The sequence below is a fragment of the Psammomys obesus genome, unplaced genomic scaffold, assembly GCF_907164565.1.
Source record: "Psammomys obesus unplaced genomic scaffold, mPsaObe1.curated_primary_1811, whole genome shotgun sequence".
Taxonomy (NCBI): domain Eukaryota; kingdom Metazoa; phylum Chordata; class Mammalia; order Rodentia; family Muridae; genus Psammomys; species Psammomys obesus.
In genome coordinates this window covers 8,778,845-8,799,522 of record NW_026596120.1, presented here as the reverse complement: position 1 = coordinate 8,799,522, position 20,678 = coordinate 8,778,845, and the positions used below count along the sequence as shown (strand labels likewise).

The window sequence follows — 20,678 nt, the reverse complement described above, 5'->3', positions numbered from 1 at the left end:
CTTTTCCATGATGTCTCAAAGTAAAGGTTTTAAGAAAACACTATCTCACAGGCTTCAATTTTACAAGTAATATTTTATTTCCATGAAAACTTTAGTTCCATGATGACTGAACATTTTATACAAGTTTGATTCACATGAGAGAAACAACGTATCAGCTGTACAGCAAAAGCTACTATGTACACACAGGCTCAATGCCTGGTAATTGTCCAAGATGCAGTGTGTTGGGCAAGAAGTCCATTGTTACCTAGAAGAGGCGCCTCTGGGCCTTGCACCGAGGTCGGGAAGGGCTCCGAGACTTCTGCAGGTCCTGATCTTGGTGATTTGGAGGAGATGGAGGGAGAGGCTGCAGTGGTGAGCTGGGGAGAGGCCACAGCATGCTGCTTCGGAGGCTCCAGATGGACCATGGAGCATATCTCTCGGAGCTAGAAGAGAGGTAAGGACGCCAGATAGATGTGGCTCGGCTCTCAAACAAGGGGCTACATACCCCGGTGGAGGAGAAAAGATATCCCGGGGCTAAGCCAGCTGGAGCATTCATCCATGGCATCATGAAGCCATCTTCAGGGTCTTCCTCTGGGTTTTCCAAGGACTCTGATGCAGATGCCCTGAAGGATGGTGGCTGGACGCTGAAGGGGTCCTGGTTCATATCTAGATGAGCGGCCCCCTGCAGGCTGGCGGGCAAGAACCAGGACTGTCCAGTCTGGCCAGAATCGCTGAGGCCCTCAGGAACCAGGATGACGGTGTGTCCTTGGAGCGACACTTTCAGGACCGAGGTGGGCTCGGGCTCCAGGAGCAGCTGTTGGTTGTCGTCCAGGGGCAGCTGCACGGCGCAGCCAGTGGGCACGAACATCACGGAGGTGAGGTCGTTGGTGGAGGGAGAGATGGGTATCTCCAGTTCTTGCTGCACCAGCGGTTCGGGGCTGGCAGGCGTGTCAGGGCTGAGTCCTGTTGGCTGGGGTGACCAGTAGGACAGGGGGTCGAATCTGGGGCTGTAGGGCCTCACGCTCATCATGTTGGTATTGATGAAAGGCGGCTGGTTCCCAACAAGGTCCAATGCAGGTGATGGATGTGTGCGCTGTAGTTCTTTGTTCAGGGACGGCTTCTGCAGGAGAATCTGGGAGCAGATGTATCCCAATGACAGGCTGGCTCGGAATGTTGAGTGAGAAGACCTGAACTCTTATTATAAGGCTTGCTCCAAGGAAGCACCGCCTAGAAAGGGTGGGGCCTAGGGAGGGTGAGGCACAGGACTTTGAAGTGCTGGCCTGAGTCAAGGGGATTTTGGGCGTTTCGGAACTAGAGAGGAGGGTATCGGCCCTTGGATGTTCTTATAGTTTTGATTGCCTTTACTTTTGGCACCACACACACAGGAAAACTATTTTCTTACCCCCTGCCACATTCTCTTGACCTCTTTATACCATGACCACCTAGAAATTTTCTTCATTGGCAAAAGAAAATGGAAATGCAGGTTAACAAAATGAAACTTCAGTTGTTTCCAGAGGTCAATCGTGGTATTTAAAGCCAGTAACTTAATTTTTATGTGACTTGTTTATTTTGTATTTCATAACATATATTATGTGTTACGAACCTATATCAGCACTTCTATGTAAACAATGATGACAAAGAATCCAGGGAAACATCTAGGATCAGACAGCAACTTACATTATCCTTTATATATCAAGGTATGATATTTAAGAAGAGTTGGGTCCGTATTAGGCAAACATTTTTGCATTCAGTGACTTCTTGTTTTCTTTCTGTGCCTTTATCATTTGTTTGACTTTCAACAGTTCTGCCTGGATAGCTTTATCTCCTGGGGCTATCTCTTGTGCCTTCTGGACCAAACAATGCTTGACCATATTCCTTGAATCCTTGCCATCCTTGCACTTCTCAGTATAGTGCTTTGGTATTTGAGGCATCCATTCTAAGAGCCTGGAAAGTACAGTCAGTTGCTCCCTGCCAATCTTGCCTGTTCAGTTCACAAGCACCAATATTCAGCTCACAACCTAAGACTCTAGGTAGCAGTCTAGATGTGTCTACTTTCCCAATAACAGCCTTTGAACTGTCCTGTATCTTTAAAACCTTTGCATATTTTTAAAATAGCCATCTCCCATTTCTGAGGCTTGAAAAAAAACCCCATTTTTTATGTTTTTTTAAGTCTTCAGCTATTGATAAAGTTTTATCCCTATCTTTTAAATGTCTATCTGCATCCTTTGGTAATCTGGATAATTATCACCAGAGCTACTACCATTGGGGAATATTCCCCAATCACCCCCTTCTGTCAATTCTCCACATTCTGCAGTAACACACAGTTTGGCAGGTTATTCACTATTCTCTTCTACATTTTAAAGCATCCGTGCCACACCCAGCCTTTAATTACTTGTTTGCCATCAGATGAGGGCTTGGAACTGTGTGAGAAAGAACTGAGAACTATTTGTATTGGGACCCTGCATTTGCCATGTTCAGCAAACCCTCCTGATCATGATTATAATTTAAATTTTCATCCTCATAAAATCATGTCTTAGAAAATTAGTTATCTTCACATGTCATCACACGTTAAAAAAAACTTCAAAATTAAATATATTTTATTTGTGTTTGAAACATAATTAAGCACAGACCTGATTAATTGCTATTGGCATTTTTGAGCACTTCAATAATCTTGTTATATTTATCCCTGAGACCCGGAACCATTTTTAATATTTATGCCTCTCTCTCCTTCCTTTCTCCAGTCCCTTCTTAGAGCTAATCCTCATCCACCCTAGAGAAGCACCATAGCTCGGGAACACAGCCTAGGCCCTTCTTTTGCTTATTTGTTTGTTTGTTTACATTATATCTAACAGGATCACTAGGTCAGTCTGGTGTCTGCTGTACTTACTCTGTAGGCCTGAGCTCACTTGTATTTTGAACGTGGATCTTTCCACTTTACATGATTCAATTAAGAGAAATCCCTCACAGGTGTGCTGGAGCCCTTGGGCTTTTGCTAATTCCAGATGTAGTCAAGTTAGCCATCAAGAATAGTCACCACACACTCCCTATTCACAAGATTTTACCTTATTTTTTCATTCTCTTTGTTATTCAATTGTTTGTTTGTGTACAGGTCTGTAAGCAAGTTTGTTCGTTTATGTGTACAGCAGGCATGCAAAGGCTTTGAGAGAAGGTCTGGGGCTTGTTACAAGCTAGTTAGCCTACTTATCACCTCACAGTCAAATTATTTTTGTGGTGAAAACATTTAAAATCTCTTAGTAATTCTGAAGTATGCACTATATATGTGTGTGTGTGTTTGTGTTTAAACAGAGTTAAAAAAAAATAAATTATGTTGCTCCGTCCAGCCTGGAACTCACAATCTCTGATTACCACCTGCCTCTGTGATTGCTGGGATTAAAGCCTGCACTGCCACCACCCCCTGGTGACACACACTACATAATTACTAATATGTAACTTCAAGTCATCATACACACTGAACACACACCCACATGCACACACACAGACAAACACACTTAATTGAAATTACACAGAAACATACACACCCATAAACTACTTTTTCTATCGTCAGATACTTGTGTCTACAACTTTCGTTAATTTATGAGTGAAGTTAGAAGTGCAAACTTTGCTTTGGTAAAGTCATTTTAAGAATTAAGAATAAAATGAAATAATTGCCTTTTTGTTGTTGTTGTTGGAGAGCTAGCTTGATTTCACAGAGATTGCTTCCCTCTGCCCCTCAAGTATTGGGAGCAAAAGGCACATGCCATTATGCCTGGCCCAAATTTCTTTATTAAATAAGTTTGTTTGTTTTTGCTGTTTGAGACAGGGATTTTCTATGTAGCCTTGGCTGTCCTGGAACTTGCTCTATAGACCTGGCTGGCCTCAAACCCAGAGATCTGCCTGCCTCTGCCTCCCAAGCACTGGAACTAAAGGCGTGCGCCACCACCACAAACTTCTTAAGTACTTCCCTTAATATTGTGTGAGTAGTTACTAAGTGTTGTAAAACTCTCTTTTTAAATTTCATCTACTTAATCACGTTACAGTCTGATCCCAGCCCCCCTTCGTCCTCTCCTTTCAGTCCAGCCCTCAGCATGCCCCCTCCCTCTATCCTCCCCTCTCCTTCTCAGAGAAGAGGAAGCCCCTAAGAGATACCAACCCACCCTGGCCCCTCAGATCACAGCAGGACTAAGTGTATCTTCTCCCACTGAGGCCAGACTAGGTAGCCCAGACAGGGAAGGGGGATCCAAAGGCAGGCCACAGAGTCAGAGACAGCCCCTACTCCTGTTGTGAGGGGGCCCACATGATGACCAAGCTGCACACGTGCTACATATGTGTCGTGTTCTAGGTCTGGCCCTATGCCAGCTCTTTGGTTGTTGGGTTCAGTCTCTGTGAGCCCCTATGGACCCAGGTTAGCTTACTCTGTAGGTCTTCTTGTGGTGTCCTTGACCCCTCCGGCTCCCTCAATCCTTCCTTCCACTCTTCCATACAACTCCCAGCACTCAGCATAGGGTTTGGCTCTGGGGCGCTGCATCTGTTTCAATCAGCTGCTGGATGAAGCCTCCTAAAAGACAATTATGCTGGGCTCCTGTCTGCAAATGTAGCAGAGTATCATTAATAGTGACAAGAGTTGGCTCTCTCCCATGGGATGGGTTTCAAGCTGGGCCAGTCATTGGTCTGCCATTTCCTCAATCTCTGTTCCATCTTTACCCCTACATTTCCTGTAGGCAAGACAAATTTTGGGTCGAACGTCTTATGGGTGGGTTGGTGTTGCTCTCCCTTTGCTGGCAGACCCACCTGCTAAAGCTTCCTTCTTACCTCACTTAGTGAGGTTGAATTTCTGAGCATGTATTCATCCGGTGGTATGAATGATGCCTCACATGTTCTTTTTCACCTTCCTTCCTTTTTTCACATGGTCCCATGTAGCCCAGGCTGGCCTTGAACTCGCTATGTAGTTGAGAGTGTTTTTGAACTCCTACTCCTTCTGCTTAACCTGAGATTACAGGTAAATACCACCACAAATGGTAAATTTAAACTTTTGACCTGGATGTAAAGATTTAGTTTGAAACCACTGATAGTGATCCAGTTTCATTTTTTTCCATATGCAAAGCCAATTAATTGTCCTATCACATTTTATTGAAAAGTTTATCCTTTCCTACTAAATGCCTTTATTTGCAACATTATTTTTGTTGTGTGAGAAGTTTTTTTGGTCTTTCTAGTCTGTCGCACTGATTTGTGGAGGCAGAGCCAATTTCACACAATTAGTATTTTTTTGTTTGTTTTCATTTTTAAAAATTCTTCTTTTATATATTCAGATTCCTGACAGCAGTTTCCCTTTGTCCTCCTCTCTCCCCTTCACCTTCCCTCTCTCCCAGATCCACCCTTTTCCACCCCCCTTCAGAAAAGAGCAGGCCTCCCAGGGATATTAATCAAACATGGCATAACAAACTACAGTAAGACCAGGCAAATAACATTAAGGCTGGATGAGGCAACCCAGTAGGAGGAAAAGAGTCCCACAAGGAGGCAAAAGAGTCAGTGACAACCCCACGCTCCATGTTAGGAATCCCCACAAGAACATCAAGCTACTCAGCCATAACATATGTGCAGAGGACCTAGGTCAGACCCCTACAGGCTCCCTGATCTCTGCCAAGTTCCCGTGATGCCAGCCAGTTGATTCTGTGGGTCAGGTCTCATGGTGTCCCTGACCTTTCTGGTTACTCTGATCCTTCTTCCCCTACAATTTATGTATTTTTTCTTTTTTTTTTTAGCTTTTTATTTATTTTTTTTAATTTAACTTTTATTAATTACGCTTTATTCATTTTGTATCCCCCCATAAGCCCCTCCCTCCTCCCCTCCTGGTCCCACCTTCCCCCCTCCTTTCTGCATGCATGCCCCTCCCCATGTCCACTGATTGGGGAGGTCCTCCTCTCCTTCTTTCTGATCTTAGTCTATCAGTTCTCATCAGAAGTGGCTGCATTGTCAGGGTTCTAGGTTATCTCCATGAATAGTCCTTGGTTGGAGTATGAGTCTCTGGGAAGTTCCCTGTGTTCAAATTTTCTTGTTCCGTTGCGCTCCTTGTGGAGTTCCTGTCCTCTCCAGCTCTTACTATTTCCCACTTCTTACATAAAATTCCATTCACTCTGCCCATCAGTTGGCCATCAGGCTCAGCATCTGCTTTCACAGTCTGCATGGCAGAGGCTTTCAGAGGCCCTTTGTGGCAGGTTCCGAGGTTGTATCCTGTTTTCTTCTTCTGGCTTTCAGAGGCCCTCTGTAGCAGGTTCCTAGGTTGTTTCCTGTTTTCTTTTTCTTCTGATGTCCATCCTCTTTGCCTTTCAGGATGGGGATTGAACATTTTAGTTAGGGTCCTCTCTTTTGCTTAGTATGTTTAGATGTACAGATTTTAGTGGGTTTATTCTATGTTGTATGTTTATATGAGTGAGTATATACCATGTGTGTCTTTTTGCTTCTGAGACAACTCACTCAGGATGATCCTTTCCAGGTCCCACCATTTACCTGCAAATTTCATGATTTTCTTATTTTTCATTGCTGAGTAATATTCCATTGTATACATGTACCACAGTTTCTGCATCCATTCTTCAGTTGAAGGGCATGTGGGCTGTTTCCAGCTTCTGGCTATTACAAATAAAGCTGCTACAAACATGGTTGAGCAAATGTCCTTTTTGTGTACTTGAGCCTCTTTTGGGTATATGCCTAGGAGTGGTATGGCTGGATCTTGAGGAAGCGCTATTCCTAGTTGTCTGAGAAAGCGCCAGATTGATTTCCAGAGTGGTTGTACAAGTTTACATTCCCACCAGCAGTGGAGAAGGGTTCCCCTTTCTTCACAACCTCTCCAGCATGTGTTGTCACTTGAGTTTTTGACCTTGGCCATTCTGATGGGTGTAAGGTGAAATCTCAGGGTTGTTTTGATTTGCATTTCCCTAATGGCTAATGAGGTTGAGCATTTCTTTAAGTGCTTCTCTGCCATTCGATATTCCTCTACAGAGAATTCTCTCTTTAGCTCTGTTCCCCATTTTTTAAGTGGATTACTTGGTTTGCTGCTTTTCAGCTTCTTTAGTTCTTTATATATACTGGATATGAGTCCTCTGTCAGATAAAGGGTTGGTGATGACTCTTTCCCAATCTGTAGGCAGTCACTTTGTTTTGATGACAGTGTCCTTTGCTTTACAGAAGCTTTTCAATTTCATGAGGTCCCATTTATTGATTGTTGCTCTTAGAGCCTGTGCTGTTGGTGTTCTGTTCAGGAAGTTTTCTCCTGTACTAATGACTTCTAGGGTATTCCCCACTTTTTTTCTAGCCGGTTTAATGTGTCTGGTTTTATGTTCAGGTCTTTGATCCACTTGGACTTCAGTTTTGTGCAGGGTGATAAGTATGGCTCTATTTTCATTTTTCTGCATGTAGACATCCAGTTGGACCAGCACCATTTGTTGAAGATGCTATCTTTTTTCCATTGTATGGTTTTGGCATCTTTGTCAAAAATTAGGTGTCCATAAGTGTGTGGGTTTATTTCTGGGTCTTCTGTTCGGTTCCATTGATCCACCATTCTGTTTCTATGCCAGTACCATGCAGTTTTTATTTCTGTTGCTCTATAGTACAGCTTAAGATCAGGGATGGAGATACCTCCAGAAGATCTTTTATTGTAGAGGATTGTTTTAGCAATTCTTGGTTTCTTGTTATTCCATACGAAGTTGAGAATTTTTCTTTCCAGGTCTGTAAAGAATTGTGTTGGCAGTTTGATGGGAATTGCATTAAATCTGTAGATTGCTTTTGGTAAGATGGCCATTTTTACTATGTTAATCCTGCCAAGCCATGAGCATGGGAGATCTTTCCATCTTCTCATATCTTCTAATTCTTTTTTCAGAGACTTGAAATTTTTTTCATACAAGTCTTTGACCTGCTTGGTTAGGGTTACACCAAGGTACTTTATGTCATTTGTGCCTATTGTGAAGGGTGTTGTTTCTCTAATTTCTTTCTTAGCCCTTTTGTCTTTTGTATACAGGAGTGCTACTGATTTTTTTTGAGTTAATTTTGTATCCGTCCACTTTGCTGAAGGTGTTTATCAGCTGTAGGAGTTCCCTGGTAGAGTTTTTGGGGTCACTCATGTATACTATCATATCATCTGCAAATAGTGATAATTTGACTTCTTCCTTTCCCATCTGTATCCCCTTGGTCTCCTTCAACTGTCTTATTGCTCTAGCAAGGACTTCCAGCACTATGTTGAAGAGATATGGAGAGAGTGGGCAGCCTTGTCTTGTCCCTGATTTCAGTGGGATTGCTTTAAGTTTCTCTCTGTTCAGTTTGATGTTGGCTATAGGCTTGCTTTATATCGCCTTTACTATGTTTAGATATGTGCCTTGTATCCCTGATCTCTCCAATACTTTAAACATGAATGGATGTTGGATTTTGTCAAATGCCTTTTCAGCATCTAGGGAGATTATCATGTGGTTTTTTTCTTTCAGTTTGTTAATATGGTGGATCACATTGATGGATTTCCGTATATTGAACCACCCCTGCATACCTGGGATGAAGCCTACTTGGTCATAGTGGATAATATCTTTGATGTGTTCTTGGATTCGGTTTGCAAGTATTTTGTTAAGTATTTTTGCATCAATGTTCATAAGGGAGATTGGCCTGAAATTCTCTTTCTTTGTTGAGTCTTCGTGAGGTTTAGGTACCAAGGTGACTGTGGCTTCATAGAATGAGTTTGGTAATGTTCCTTCTGTTTCTATTTTGTGGAATAGTTTGAAGAGAATTGGAGTTAGCTCTTCTTTGAAGGTCTGGTAGAATTCTGCACTGAAGCCATCTGGTCCTGGGCTTTTTTTGGATGGGAGACTTTTGATGACCACTTCTATTTCTTTGGGGGATATTGGACTATTTAATTGATTTACCTGGTCCTGATTCAGCTTTGGTAAGTCAAATCGATCAAGAAAATTGTCCATTTCATTTAGATTTTCAAATTTTGTGGCATATAGACTTTTGAAGTAAGTCCTAATGATTGTTTGGATTTCCTCAGTGTCTGTAGTTATGTCCCCCTTTTCATTTCTGATTTTGTTGATTTGGGTGGTGTCTCTCTGCCTTTTAGTTAGCTTGGCTAAGGGTTTGTCGACCTTGTTGATTTTCTCAAAGAACCAGCTCTTGGTTTCATTGATTCTTTGAATTGTTTTATTTGTTTCTAATTGATTGATTTCAGCCCTGAGTTTGATTATTTCCAGCTGTCTACTCCTTTTTGGTGTGTCTGCTTCTTCTTTTTCTAGGGTTTTTAAGTGAGCCATTAAGTGCTTGAATGAGCTGTCTCAAATTTCTTCTTGAAGGCACTTAGTGCTATGAACTTTCCTCTTAGCACTGCTTTCATTGTGTCCCACAAGTTTGGGTATGTTGTTTCTTCATTTTCATTGAGTTCTAGGAAGACTTTAATTCCTTTCTTTATTTCTTCCCTGACCCAGCTGTCATTTAGTAACAAGTTGTTCAGTTTCCATGTGTGTGTAGGGTTTTTGCTATTTATGTTGTTGTTGAAGTCCAACTTTATTCCATGGTGAACAGACAAGATATAAGGGATTATTTCAATCTTGTATCTGTTGAGGCTTGCTTTGTGACCAACTATATGGTCTATTTTGGAGAAGGTTCCATGAGGTGCTGAGAAGAAGGTAAATTCTTTTGTGTTTGGGTGTAAGGTTCTGTAAATGTCTGTGAAGTCCATTTGATTCATGACCTCTGTCAGAGATATTGTTTCTTTGTTTAATTTCTGTTTTGTTGACCTGTCCTTTGTTGAGAGTGGGGTGTTGAAGTCTCCCACTATCAATGTGTGGGGATCTATATGTGCTTTAAATTTTATCAATGTTTCTTTTACAAATGTGGGTGCTCCTGTATTTGGGGCATAGATGTTCAGGATTGTGATGTCTTCCTGGTGGAATTTTCCCTTGATGAGTATGAAGTGTCCTTCCCCATCTCTTTTTATTAATTTTGGTTGAAAGTCTATTTTATCAGATATTAGAATGGCTACTCCTGCTTGTTTCTTGGGTCCGTTTGCTTGGAAAGTCGTCTTCCAACCTTTTACCCTCAGGTAATGTCTATCTTTGTGTCTTAGGTGTGTTTCTTGTATGCAACAGATTGCTGGGTTTTGTTTACATATCCATTCTGTTAATCTGTGTCTTTTTACTGGAGAATTGAGTCCATTGATGTTGAGAGAGATTAATGACCAGTGGCTGTTAGATCCTTTGATTTTGATGTTGGCTGTGGTCATAAGGTTGTGTGCTTGGTTGCTTTTTGTTTTACTGTAGTAAGGTTAATTATTTCCTGTGTTTTCTTGACAGAAGCTAATTTTCTTGGGTTGTATTTTCCCTTCCAGTGTTTTCTGTAATGCTGGATTTGTATGTTGGTATTGTTGAAATTTGTTTTTGTCATTGAATATCTTGTTTTCTCCGTCTATGAGGACTGAGAGTTTTGCAGGGTATAATAGCCTGGGCTGACATCTGTGTTCTCTTAGGGTCTGCATGATATCCGTCCAGGCCCTTCTGGCTTTCATAGTCTCTATTGAAAAGTCAGGTGTGATTCTAATGGGTTTGCCATTATATGTTACTTGGCCTTTTTCCCTTGCAGCTTTTAGTATTTTTTCTTTGTTCTGTATACTTACTGTTTTGATTATTATGTGGCGGGAGGATTTTCTTTTCTGGTCAAATTTGTTGGGTGTTCTGTAGGCCTCATGTATTCTTATTGGCTTCTCCTTTAACTTGGGGAAATTTTCTTCAATGATTTTGTTGAAAATATTTTCTGGGCCTTGGAGAAGGAAGTCTTCTTTTTCCTCTATACCTATTATTCTTAGGTTTTGTCTTTTCATATTGTCTTGGATTTCTTGGATGGTCTGTGTCAGGAATTTTTTGGATTTAACATTTTCTTTGACAGATACATCAATTTCTTCCATTGTATCTTCTACACCTGAGATTCTTTCTTCCATCTCTTGTAGTCTGTTAGTTATGCTTACCTCTGTAGTTCCTGTTTTCTTCCCTAAATTCTTCCTCTCCATTATTTCCTCCATTTGTGTTTTCTTTAATTTTTCCAGTTCTATCTTCAGGTCTTGATTTGTTTTGTTTACTTCTTTCACCTGTCTGATTGTATTTTCCTCTTTTTCTTTTAGTTCCTTCAACTCTGTTTCTTTTACTTCTTTCAGTGATTTAATTATTTCTTCTCTGAAGGCCGCAAACTGTTTGGCTGCATCTTCCTGTATTTCTTCACGGATGGCCATAATCTGCTTGTCTTTAACTTCCTCCATTTCTTTACGGATAGCCATGATCTGTTTGTTTTTATCTTCCTCTAATTCTTTACGTATTTTATTTGTTTCCTCTATTATCCTCTTCATCAGCATAAATGTAAGGTCATGTTCTTGATTTTCTATTGTGCTGCATTGTCCAGGGCTATTCGCTCCTGGATGGCTGGGTTCTGGAGATGCCATATTGCTCTGTCTTTTGTTGGTTAAGCTTTTACGCTGACCTCTACCCATTGGGCTGTTTTAGGTGTTGGCTGTTAGTTTCTGTGCTTCCTGGAGTCCTGAGGTAGGGAGAATCCCCTTGGCCGGAAGATGATTTTTCCTGAAGGAGTCCTTCTGTGCTTTTTGGTTATGGTCACTGTATGGCCAGTGTTTCTCAGGAATTGCCACTGCTCACCTCAGGTGTTTAGCCCTGAGTAGTATCTGTGGTCTTTGTTAGGCGGGGGGGGGGCCTCTCCTCTTACCCATAGAAGTTCTCAAGACAGTTGCCCCACTGCTGGGTTTCTTGTTATAAATTTAGTGAGCTGCTGCTGTTGTTACAGTTTTCCAGGTACAGTCCTCTTGAAGAACCTGCTGATTCCCTAGCTGTGGGGTTTTCTCCCAACAGGGAAACTCAGTCTGTTATCCTGGGGCGCACAGTTCTGTCCGGGAAAGTGAGAGGAGCGCCCAGCAAGTCTCTGGGCCAGAGGCTGAGTGCTCTGCTCTGGGCCTGGAGAATGTGCACCTAGGTTGAGTTGGCACCTGGGGGCGCTGCTCTGGTCTGGAGGCTGGGTGCCTCAGTCTGGACCAGAAGCTGTGTGTCCCTGTCTGGGATGGCGGCTGCAGGCACTGCTCTGGTCCAGACGCTGTGGGTGCAGCCCTCTTGAAGGATTAGGGGTTCCCACACTTTTGTCAGTCTAGCTAGGGGTAACTGGTTGATCCTTGGCACAGTATCTGAGGGCTGCTGTAATGGCTCTCTGGCTTTTGTAGGTCTGAGGATGCAGCTGTGGGTCCCAGTGCCCTAGGGGTACTCAATAATGGCGGCTGTGCACAGCGCTCCTGCCTGCAGTAGAAGGCTACAGCCTAGAGTCTGTGTGAATCCAGAGAGTCTTTTGGTGCTGGGTGTCCTGAGCGTTAGACCTGATGATCCCCCCCCCCCCACTGGGGGTTTCCTCCTGCCAGGGACACCCAGTCTTTGCTTTGGGGAACGCTATTCTGTCTGGGGTGGTGGCGAGTAGAACCCACAGGCACAGGCGCCTGCCCCTGGCTCCGCCTTTCTGGCCGTTGGGAGCCTGGACGTCTGCCTAAACTGGGTAATTTTCCCCGAGACCTTTTCGGGGTGGTGGTATCAGCTGAGTGCTCTGAGATCAGACCAGCCGTTTCCCTCTCTGTGAGTTTGCACCCAACAGTGAAACTGAGTCTCTGGTGCCCTGGTGCCCACAGTTCTATCTGAGGCGGCGTATCAGGCGAGCAGGTAGGCAGGGCTCTGTGCTGGCGCCTGGGTCCCCGGCTCTGGCTTCAGGCTGGCTCCTGGGGCGCCCGAGGAACCCGAGTCTTTTCCAGGGGATATCTGGGTGACCTAAGGTCGGTCCCAATCGTTTCCTGCTCCGTGGGGTTATCTCTCGACTGGAAAATCCAGTCTGTGATGTTCTGGGCCCATAGTTCAGTCTGAGACAGTGACCAGATCATGCTCGCGTGTAGCTCTGGGCTGGCGATCAAGTGCCTGGTGGAACCGGGATCTCTTCCGAGGTTTAGCTGGGTGAGCTAAAAGCTGATTGAATCTCCCACTGTGGGGTATCCTCTCACCTGAGAAACACAATCACTTGTGTTTTATGGCCGAGAGTTCTGCTTGCTGGTCACTGTGCTAATCCTGCTGTGCTGCTGCTCAGAATGAGAGTCCTCCCGGCGCCGCCATCTTGCCCCGCCCCCCACAATTTATATTTTTAAGATGCTACATTTACTAAAAGATTTGACACATAAAATTGATACAAAACAGTGGTCATTAAATTAGTATATTTTTGTAGTTTTCATTTCCAAAACTTTGTTTTCTATTCCCTTAAAGTCCTTTCTAATTGTAAACTAGTAATAGTGTATATTTATAGTTACAGTATGGTGCTTTAATAGATACAGACAGTATGAAATGATTAAATAAAGCTCATTAGCTTATTACCACCTCACATTTAAATCTTTTTGTTGTGGGAACATTTAAAATATCCTTTCACACCAGTCGTGCTTGCAGCCAGGGGTCCCATGCACCCGGAGTACGTTAACTCCCTCCCTCAAGCTTCTCATGCCTGAGCAGACTGTGTTTCACCTGACCAAGAGCCACGTCTGAGACAGGAACATCTTATTCTTGACCTGTGTAGTTTCTTCCCCTCCTTTTTCTTGTTACTTTGCTGACCCCGGGGGATCAAATTTGGAAGCCTGGACTTTCTTTCAGGTCATGCGACCACTGAATTTTACTTTCTGTTCCATAAACAGGCTGCCCCAATCAAAACTGTAGGTCTCCTTAGTAGTAGATCAGTGGTTCTCAACCTGTGAGTCGTGGCCCCTTTTGCGGTGGGGGTCGAGCAACCTTTCTCACAGGGGTCTTGTATCAGATAGCCCACCTATCAGGTATTTCCACGGTGATTGATAACAGTAGAGGCACCTTTACCAAGTTCCCCTTTCCACTGCATGGCTTCTCCTCCTTCCCCATCCTGCTCCTTCTATAACCCACTGTGTCCATTCGGCGCTGCAGACCAGTCTTACTGGCTTGATTTTGTCCATGCCTTGTGCAGGTAACAACAGTCCAATGAGCTCCTAAGTGCGGGGAGCACATCATGCCCCTAAGTCAGCATTTCATAGCACTGCTCCTCATCCTCCAGTTTTTACAGTCTTTCCACACCCTGTTCTGTGATGCTCTCTAAGCTTTTATCCTAGCGGCTGTCGGGGGAGCAGCATGCAGTGCTATGTTCTACTCTAGGACCTATGATTTCCAAGCATTGGGTTTTCATCAAACTTGCTTATTCTCAGCGCATGAATTCTTTCCTGTGGAACAAGTCCCGGAGCCAATACAAAAATCAGTCACTTGCCTCCATAACCACCCTTGCGTTAAGTGGGCATGTCTTGCCTGGCAGGTTAGTATTGTAGCATTTAAAGTTCCCAACTAGCAAATAGCGTAGACAGCTTTTATACCCAACATGTAATTTTAAAAGAAAGGTAGACCTATCACCTCCATCACGAATAGGGACAACAAATGAGTAGTAAACCCAGTCATTGGCTAACCAGCTAACAGTTTAATGTAGTCACTGAACGGAGAACATAAGATGTGGTAACTAAGATTTGCTTTCCTATGAGGAGCTGAACATCCACTAACTTAGGGTAAACAAACAGTGAATGAGCAACGATGGAGTTGCTTCAGTGTTAGACACGTTATAAGCCTTCCAAAGGAGACAGAGTTGTATCCATGCGAGTGTAAGGATTAAAAATGCGGGATGAAAAAGATGAATTTCTACTTACGCTGTCTCCACCAAAGAAAACTGCTGAGCAATGAGGTAGTCCAATATGATAAGAAATAAATAATTTGCAAAAGTAAAATGTATTAAAGTAATATCCACAAAACAAGTCTATGACTTTAAGGGGAAGTTTTGAAATAAGGAAGCAAACATCCTGGGAAATGAATGAAATCTTGAAATGGGGAATTTTTCCTACAGAAATATTATTAACAGAATTCTGAAAGGAATTAATGAATGGTAATTACTTGTGTCATAACCACATCTTACAATGTTAAGCTAGTATGAGTATGGTGACTTGAATGAGAAATGTCCCCTGATTGGTTTGCAGACTTGGTTCCAACGGTGGCATTATTTGTGGAGCTTCTGAAACGTTTAGGAAGTGGAATCTTGCTGGAGGGAAGACCCTGGGGGTGGCTTCGAGGTTCAGTGGGGTTTCATCCCACTTGCTGCCTTCTCTCTGCTTCCTGCATGAGGATGAAAATGGCATCATCCAGCTGATTGATTGCTCTGGCAGCCAGTCATTCCCTGCCATTATGAAGTCTATTCCTCTAGAACCATAAAGTTAAAATAAGTTTTTTTCTCCCTTATGTTGCTTTTGGTCATGGTAAGATTTTTTTTTTTTTTTTTTTTGAGACAGGGTTTCTCTGTGTAGTCTCGGCTGTCCTGGATTTGCTTTGTAGACCAGGCTGGCTTCAAACTCATAGGGATCACCTGCCTCTGCCTCCCTGGGTGCTTGGAACACAGGCGTGCGCCACTGCACCTGGCTAAGAGATACTTTTCAATGACCACAGTCAACGACATTCAGTCAAGCCAAATAAAAATTAAGTTTCCTCGGAGACACATTACAGTTAAACTATGTGACGTGAAAAAGCAAACAAGTATTTTAAGGATGGTGACGTGAAGCCAGATGTGGTAACACACACCTGTAACCCTGGGTCTTGGGGGGCTGAAGCAGGAGGACCAGGACTTCAGGATCAGCTTGTGCTACATAGAACCTGTCACAGAACAAACCAACCAAGAATAAAGCACTTGAAATCCTTAAGAGTAAACATGTACAACAGCCCCCACATATAAAAGAATGATGTTTTGATTGACAGACAACCATTTAAACAAACAGTGGTGAAACACTGAATTAATAAATTTAACGTACTCAAAAATCACGCTAGAATTAAGAGTAACTATGTGTAGAATCAAAGGCCGGGGAAGAAAAGACACACACTAGATCCTCCACAAAGATGACTACAAGCCTCAGGTCAGTCCAAGGGACATGCTAAGGAGATGGACCATGAGGATTGAAGTTTCAGGCAGAAACAACAAAAAAGGGAAAAGAAAGTGCCAGAAGCTAAAAGTGAAGCCTGCAGGGAAGAGGCCCTGGCCACAGGCAGAATTAAGAAGACTGATTTTTAAAAGAATGATATTTATTTATTGATTTTTGGTCTAAAATGTCAATGACTCTTGATTCCTCTCTTTCTTCCTTCCCCTTTTATTTAAATTTCTGGGTTTCCTGCTTTTTTTTTTTTTTTTTTTGCTACCAATAAAAACGCAGCATTGTGTTAGAGTTCATTGTGCATTTAAGAATAAATTTGTGGGAAAAAAAAATCACATAGTGGTTTATAGCCTATTGATTTTCACCCAGCCATTCCTATTTTAGGTTAAAACAGACACATTTGAGAATCCTGGGGGGGTGGAAAATGTGATTATGTAATGAAACATTTTTAAGCATTCAATCCTAAGAATTTATCACAGGGACTCACATTCAGGTTTAGAGAGCCAAGGCTGGACAGACATAGCGGAGATAACTATTGAAGCATATTATGGGGGCAGGTCAGATGGGATCAGAGGGTGTAAGAATTCACTATACAAGCCTGGCGACCTGAATCCATCGCCTGAATCCATGGCAGAAGGAGAGAATTGACTCCCAGTTTGTCCTCTGATTTTCACAGGTGTTCTTGTGGCACTGACACTCCATGGCACAAACGGCCCTGCATCCACACACGTCACACACGCTCACCCAAAGACACACCAGTAATAAATTAAACAATGAGACTTGTTTGTGCTGCAGAAGCCATTGGCTGGAGAGGACTTCCTAGCAGCCTTTTCCAGGTGTACAACCCCTTCAGCCTTTGCAGCCCGAACTTTCTCTTTCCGGTCCTCGGTTAAGGCAGCAGCCATGCTGGTATCAGTACCTGTACAACCGTCATGACTATAACGGCATCATCCTCCACCGCTGTGGGGTCCCCACCATGGGCACTGAGCCAGCCCCTGAGCCTCCTCAGTCTCCTGCAGCTCATATCCACCCATGTGGCTTTCTGTGTGGCCACTTGGACAGGGTCGACAGGTAACTGGGCCATGTCCACCTGGTGTTTCTGTTTTCCTGTGACCCTCACCATCCTGATCGTGAAATTAGGTGGACTCCAGACCCCTCATGTCATGGCGAAACATCCTCATTACATTCCCCATGCCTGCTACACAGCCCTCTTCTGCCTGTCCTTTTCCATCATCTATCCCATTATCTGTGTGCAGTTCATGCCTCATGGATGTTTCCGGAACCACACCATCGCTGCCAGCACCTTCTCCTGCTATTGCCTGTTTCCACCGAAGTGGCCTGGGATCCTGCAAGGCCTGGTGAGATCACTGGCTACAGGGCTACCATGCCAGGGCTGCTCAAAGTTTTTGAGGGCTTTGTAACCTGTGTCATCTTTGCCTTCATCAGCGAACGGTACCTGTACCAGCAAAAGCCTGCCCCGGAGTGGTGTGTGGCAGTCTATGCCATCTGCTTCATGCTAGCTGAGGTGACCATCTTCTTCACCCTGGGGGACTGTTCCAACAGGTTGCCTGTCCCTTTCCCCACCTTCCCGTCAGGCCTTATTGCCTTATTGTCCGTCCCCTTTTACGCCACTGCCATTGTGCTCTGGCTTCTCTACCAATCGGATCAGAGGTATAATGGCCGTCCCCAGCACACAATGGATCCAAGCTGCATGTCTACAAATCCCCACTCAGTGTGCCACTGGGACCGCTGGCTGGTGGTGTCCATTCTGACAGGTGTCAGCCTGCTGGTATATGTGTCTGATCTGGTGTACTCCACCTGTCTGGTGTCCATCAAGGTGCAAGATTGACAAGGGGTGCCCCTGACATCCTCCTTGTAGCCTCTTCACCTGATTACCTAAGGTTTTTGTACCGTCCTGTTCCTCCTCCTTGTGTCCCTTCCATTTCCTCTTCCCTGTTGTATGTGTATATTCTTCCTGACTCATTGTTCTCTTTTCATCCCTTTCTCACCTTTCCTCTTCCAGCCTGTCTATCCCGTTTTGCCCTTGAGCTTTGGCTCCACAGCCCTCTTTGACCTCTTTCATTTTCTTATCTCTTATTGTTTTCCTGCTGGTTTTTACCTGCCTGTTTTCCTGGGAGCACTCTGAATTCTTGCTTTCTCTCACCCTTCAAAGGTGCTGGGCCCACACATCCCACACACCTTTGCAATTACCCACACTCCTTTGCAGTTCTTCACCCCATGGGTCTCTTTAGGGGCCATATTGACAAAGCATGGCCGCCTGCCTGCCTTAGCTGTGCCTTAGTCAGTATTATGTGAGTGTGTTAAAGGGGTTGGGGAGCAGGCCGTGTAGGTTCAAAACAAAACAAAACAAAACAAAACAAACAAAACAAACAAAACAAAACAAAATTCTGGAGGTCAGTAATTTCCAGTGGCCAGGAGTCATCATTATACAGAGTTTCTGCCTCTACCTGTCACTTAGCTTCGCCTCAAATAGACTCTAGATTTTTTTTTTTAAACCAGGCTTACCAAAAGCCCACTGCCTAAATGCTATCCTAGATGAAGCAAAAGATGGAGGCCTTTTCCAGAATTATTCTGTGCTATACAAACAACCAACCCACCAAAAACACCCGCATGGTTTTAAAGAGAACCCTGAAGTATATCTGAGGGGCAGAAATGGTGGCCCTCCTATCTCAGGGTTAAAAATAACATGGCCTGCTTTAGCAAAGGTGAGAAGAAAAATGGCCTCTGCTGGCCTTAAAGGCACTATTATTCTCCTTTTCTTTTTTTTTCTGAACATGAAGACAAAAACAACCAACAAGTTTTGTTGTTTATTTTTTAAATAGGTTTCGAGCTGGCCTTATGTCGCCCAAGCTGGTCTCAAACTTCCCTGTGCAGCTGAGGTTGCGCTTGAACCCTTGGTCTTCCCATCTCCACCTTCCACCTGCTGAGATTACAGGTGTGCTGCAGAACCCCGGTTGTGTAGCCCCACTTCAGAGGGAAGCTTCTTAAACATCTTTTCTTTGGTGTGTGTGTGTGTCAGGAATATCAGGATTGGAATGGCTTGTGTGTGCTGCGCATGAACCAGATCTGTGGCTAGTTGCTTCCTGATGCTGCTTTCTGCTCCTCTGGGGCTTACATGCATGACTCGATTTAAATATGAATAAACAAAAACGTATTTATAGTCACCATATTTACATGTATAGATAATGTATTTATATATAAATGTATATGTATATATAATTAAACAATCTTTTAAAAAAGCTGTATGTAGGCTCTTGGTCTATAATGCCAGCTCCGGTGGCTGATGCACAGGATTTCATTACCGAGGGGGGTCTGGGCCACAAAATGAGTTTGAATCCAGCCTGGGCAACTTAGTGAGACCCTGTATCAAAATAAGAAGTAAGGAGAGAACTAGGGGTTTAAATGTATTCGAATGCTTGCCCAGCTTGTGTGAAACCCTAGGCTAAATCTGCATTAATGCAAAAAGAAATTAAACGCAGATGATTAGTCTCTAGCAAAAAAAAAAAAAAAAAAATTGAGGTTAGGCAGAGAACAAAAGGGACATTTGGTTAGGTAGGTTCACAAATCTGAACAGCTACAATTTTATAAATGATCTTATAGACTTCATCTTTAGCAGTGACATTTTTTTTTTATTTAATTTTTTTTATAAAACAAGACAAGAATAGTAATTGTATACAAAACATCACAAAATAGGCTTATAGGAAAAAAATCAGTTCAGAATTCAAAACAACAAATAATGTGCAATTATAACAATGAAAACATTTTCCATCAGTTTGCTGGTGAAATCTTGATGTGAACATAATATAAAAAGAAGTGCAAGCCAGGCACTGTGGTGCAAGCCTTTGATCCCAAAACATGGGAGGCAGAGGCAGGTGGGTCTCTGTGAGTTTAAGGCCAGCCTGGTCTACTACATAGTTTTAAGACAGCCAGGGCCACAAAGTGAGATACTTTCTAAAAATAAACAAAACAAAAGCAAAAAACAAACAAACAAAAACCAAAATAAACAAAACAAATGCATATTCCAGTGCATGCTGGAAACAGCCAGTAAAATCCTCTATAAATCTCATTTATAATGAAAAGACTGAAAAGTAAGACTATATCAGTAGCTTTGGAGATTTCCTCGAAGTACATTCAAGCGAAGTAAGCATCATACCGCATCACGGTGTTGGGTAGTTTTCCAGGAGAGCAGCCAAAACACCAAGGAGGTAAGCCATGTCCAAATCCTCAAAAATTCATGGGAAAACACGGAAGGACACTGAGAGCATAAGAAACCCACTGATTTCTTGATTAGGGAAGAAACAGGGAAACAGACAGTGTTGGGAATGTTCCACTATGAAGTCTAGGGGGAAGAGTCCGCGGTCCTTTTGAGTCAGTGAGAGTGGGATTTTTTTATTCCGACATCAGGCGACTAAGTGCCTTGCATCTAGGGGTAGAGAAGCCCCTCACTTGTAGTGCATCAAGGATTTGTGCGGGGCAGTTCATTCACAGAACAGTCTCCTCCGGGCCTTGCAGGGGGTCCGCGGAGGGCACGGAGGGCGCTGCTCCTGGGGGCTTGGAGGAGGAGATGGAGGCAGAGGCTGCAGTGGTGAGCAGGGGAAGGGTCCCTGCAGGTAGCTGTCCAGGTGCCAGACAGACCTCGGAGAACATGGCTCTGCATCAGGGCAGGG

General features: G+C 43.5%; 2 protein-coding genes and 1 pseudogene across 2 annotated transcripts; 1 reads left to right on the top strand and 2 right to left on the bottom strand.

The window, feature by feature from the left end:
• Nucleotides 1–244: 244 nt before the first annotated feature.
• On the bottom strand, nt 245–1,009 carry LOC129692987 (proline-rich protein 23A3-like). Its single transcript, XM_055629502.1, has one exon. The coding sequence runs from the start codon at nt 1,007–1,009 to the stop codon at nt 245–247; it is 765 nt and encodes a 254-aa protein (XP_055485477.1).
• A 697-nt stretch (nt 1,010–1,706) lies between these two features.
• On the bottom strand, nt 1,707–16,924 carry LOC129692986 (peptidyl-prolyl cis-trans isomerase D-like; annotated as a pseudogene).
• Nucleotides 16,923–17,839, top strand: LOC129692985 (myeloid-associated differentiation marker-like). The gene is given in 2 exon segments (XM_055629501.1): nt 16,923–17,301; nt 17,304–17,839. Coding segments are annotated over 2 exon segments (915 nt in total).
• The last annotated feature ends 2,839 nt before the right edge of the window (nt 17,840–20,678 follow it).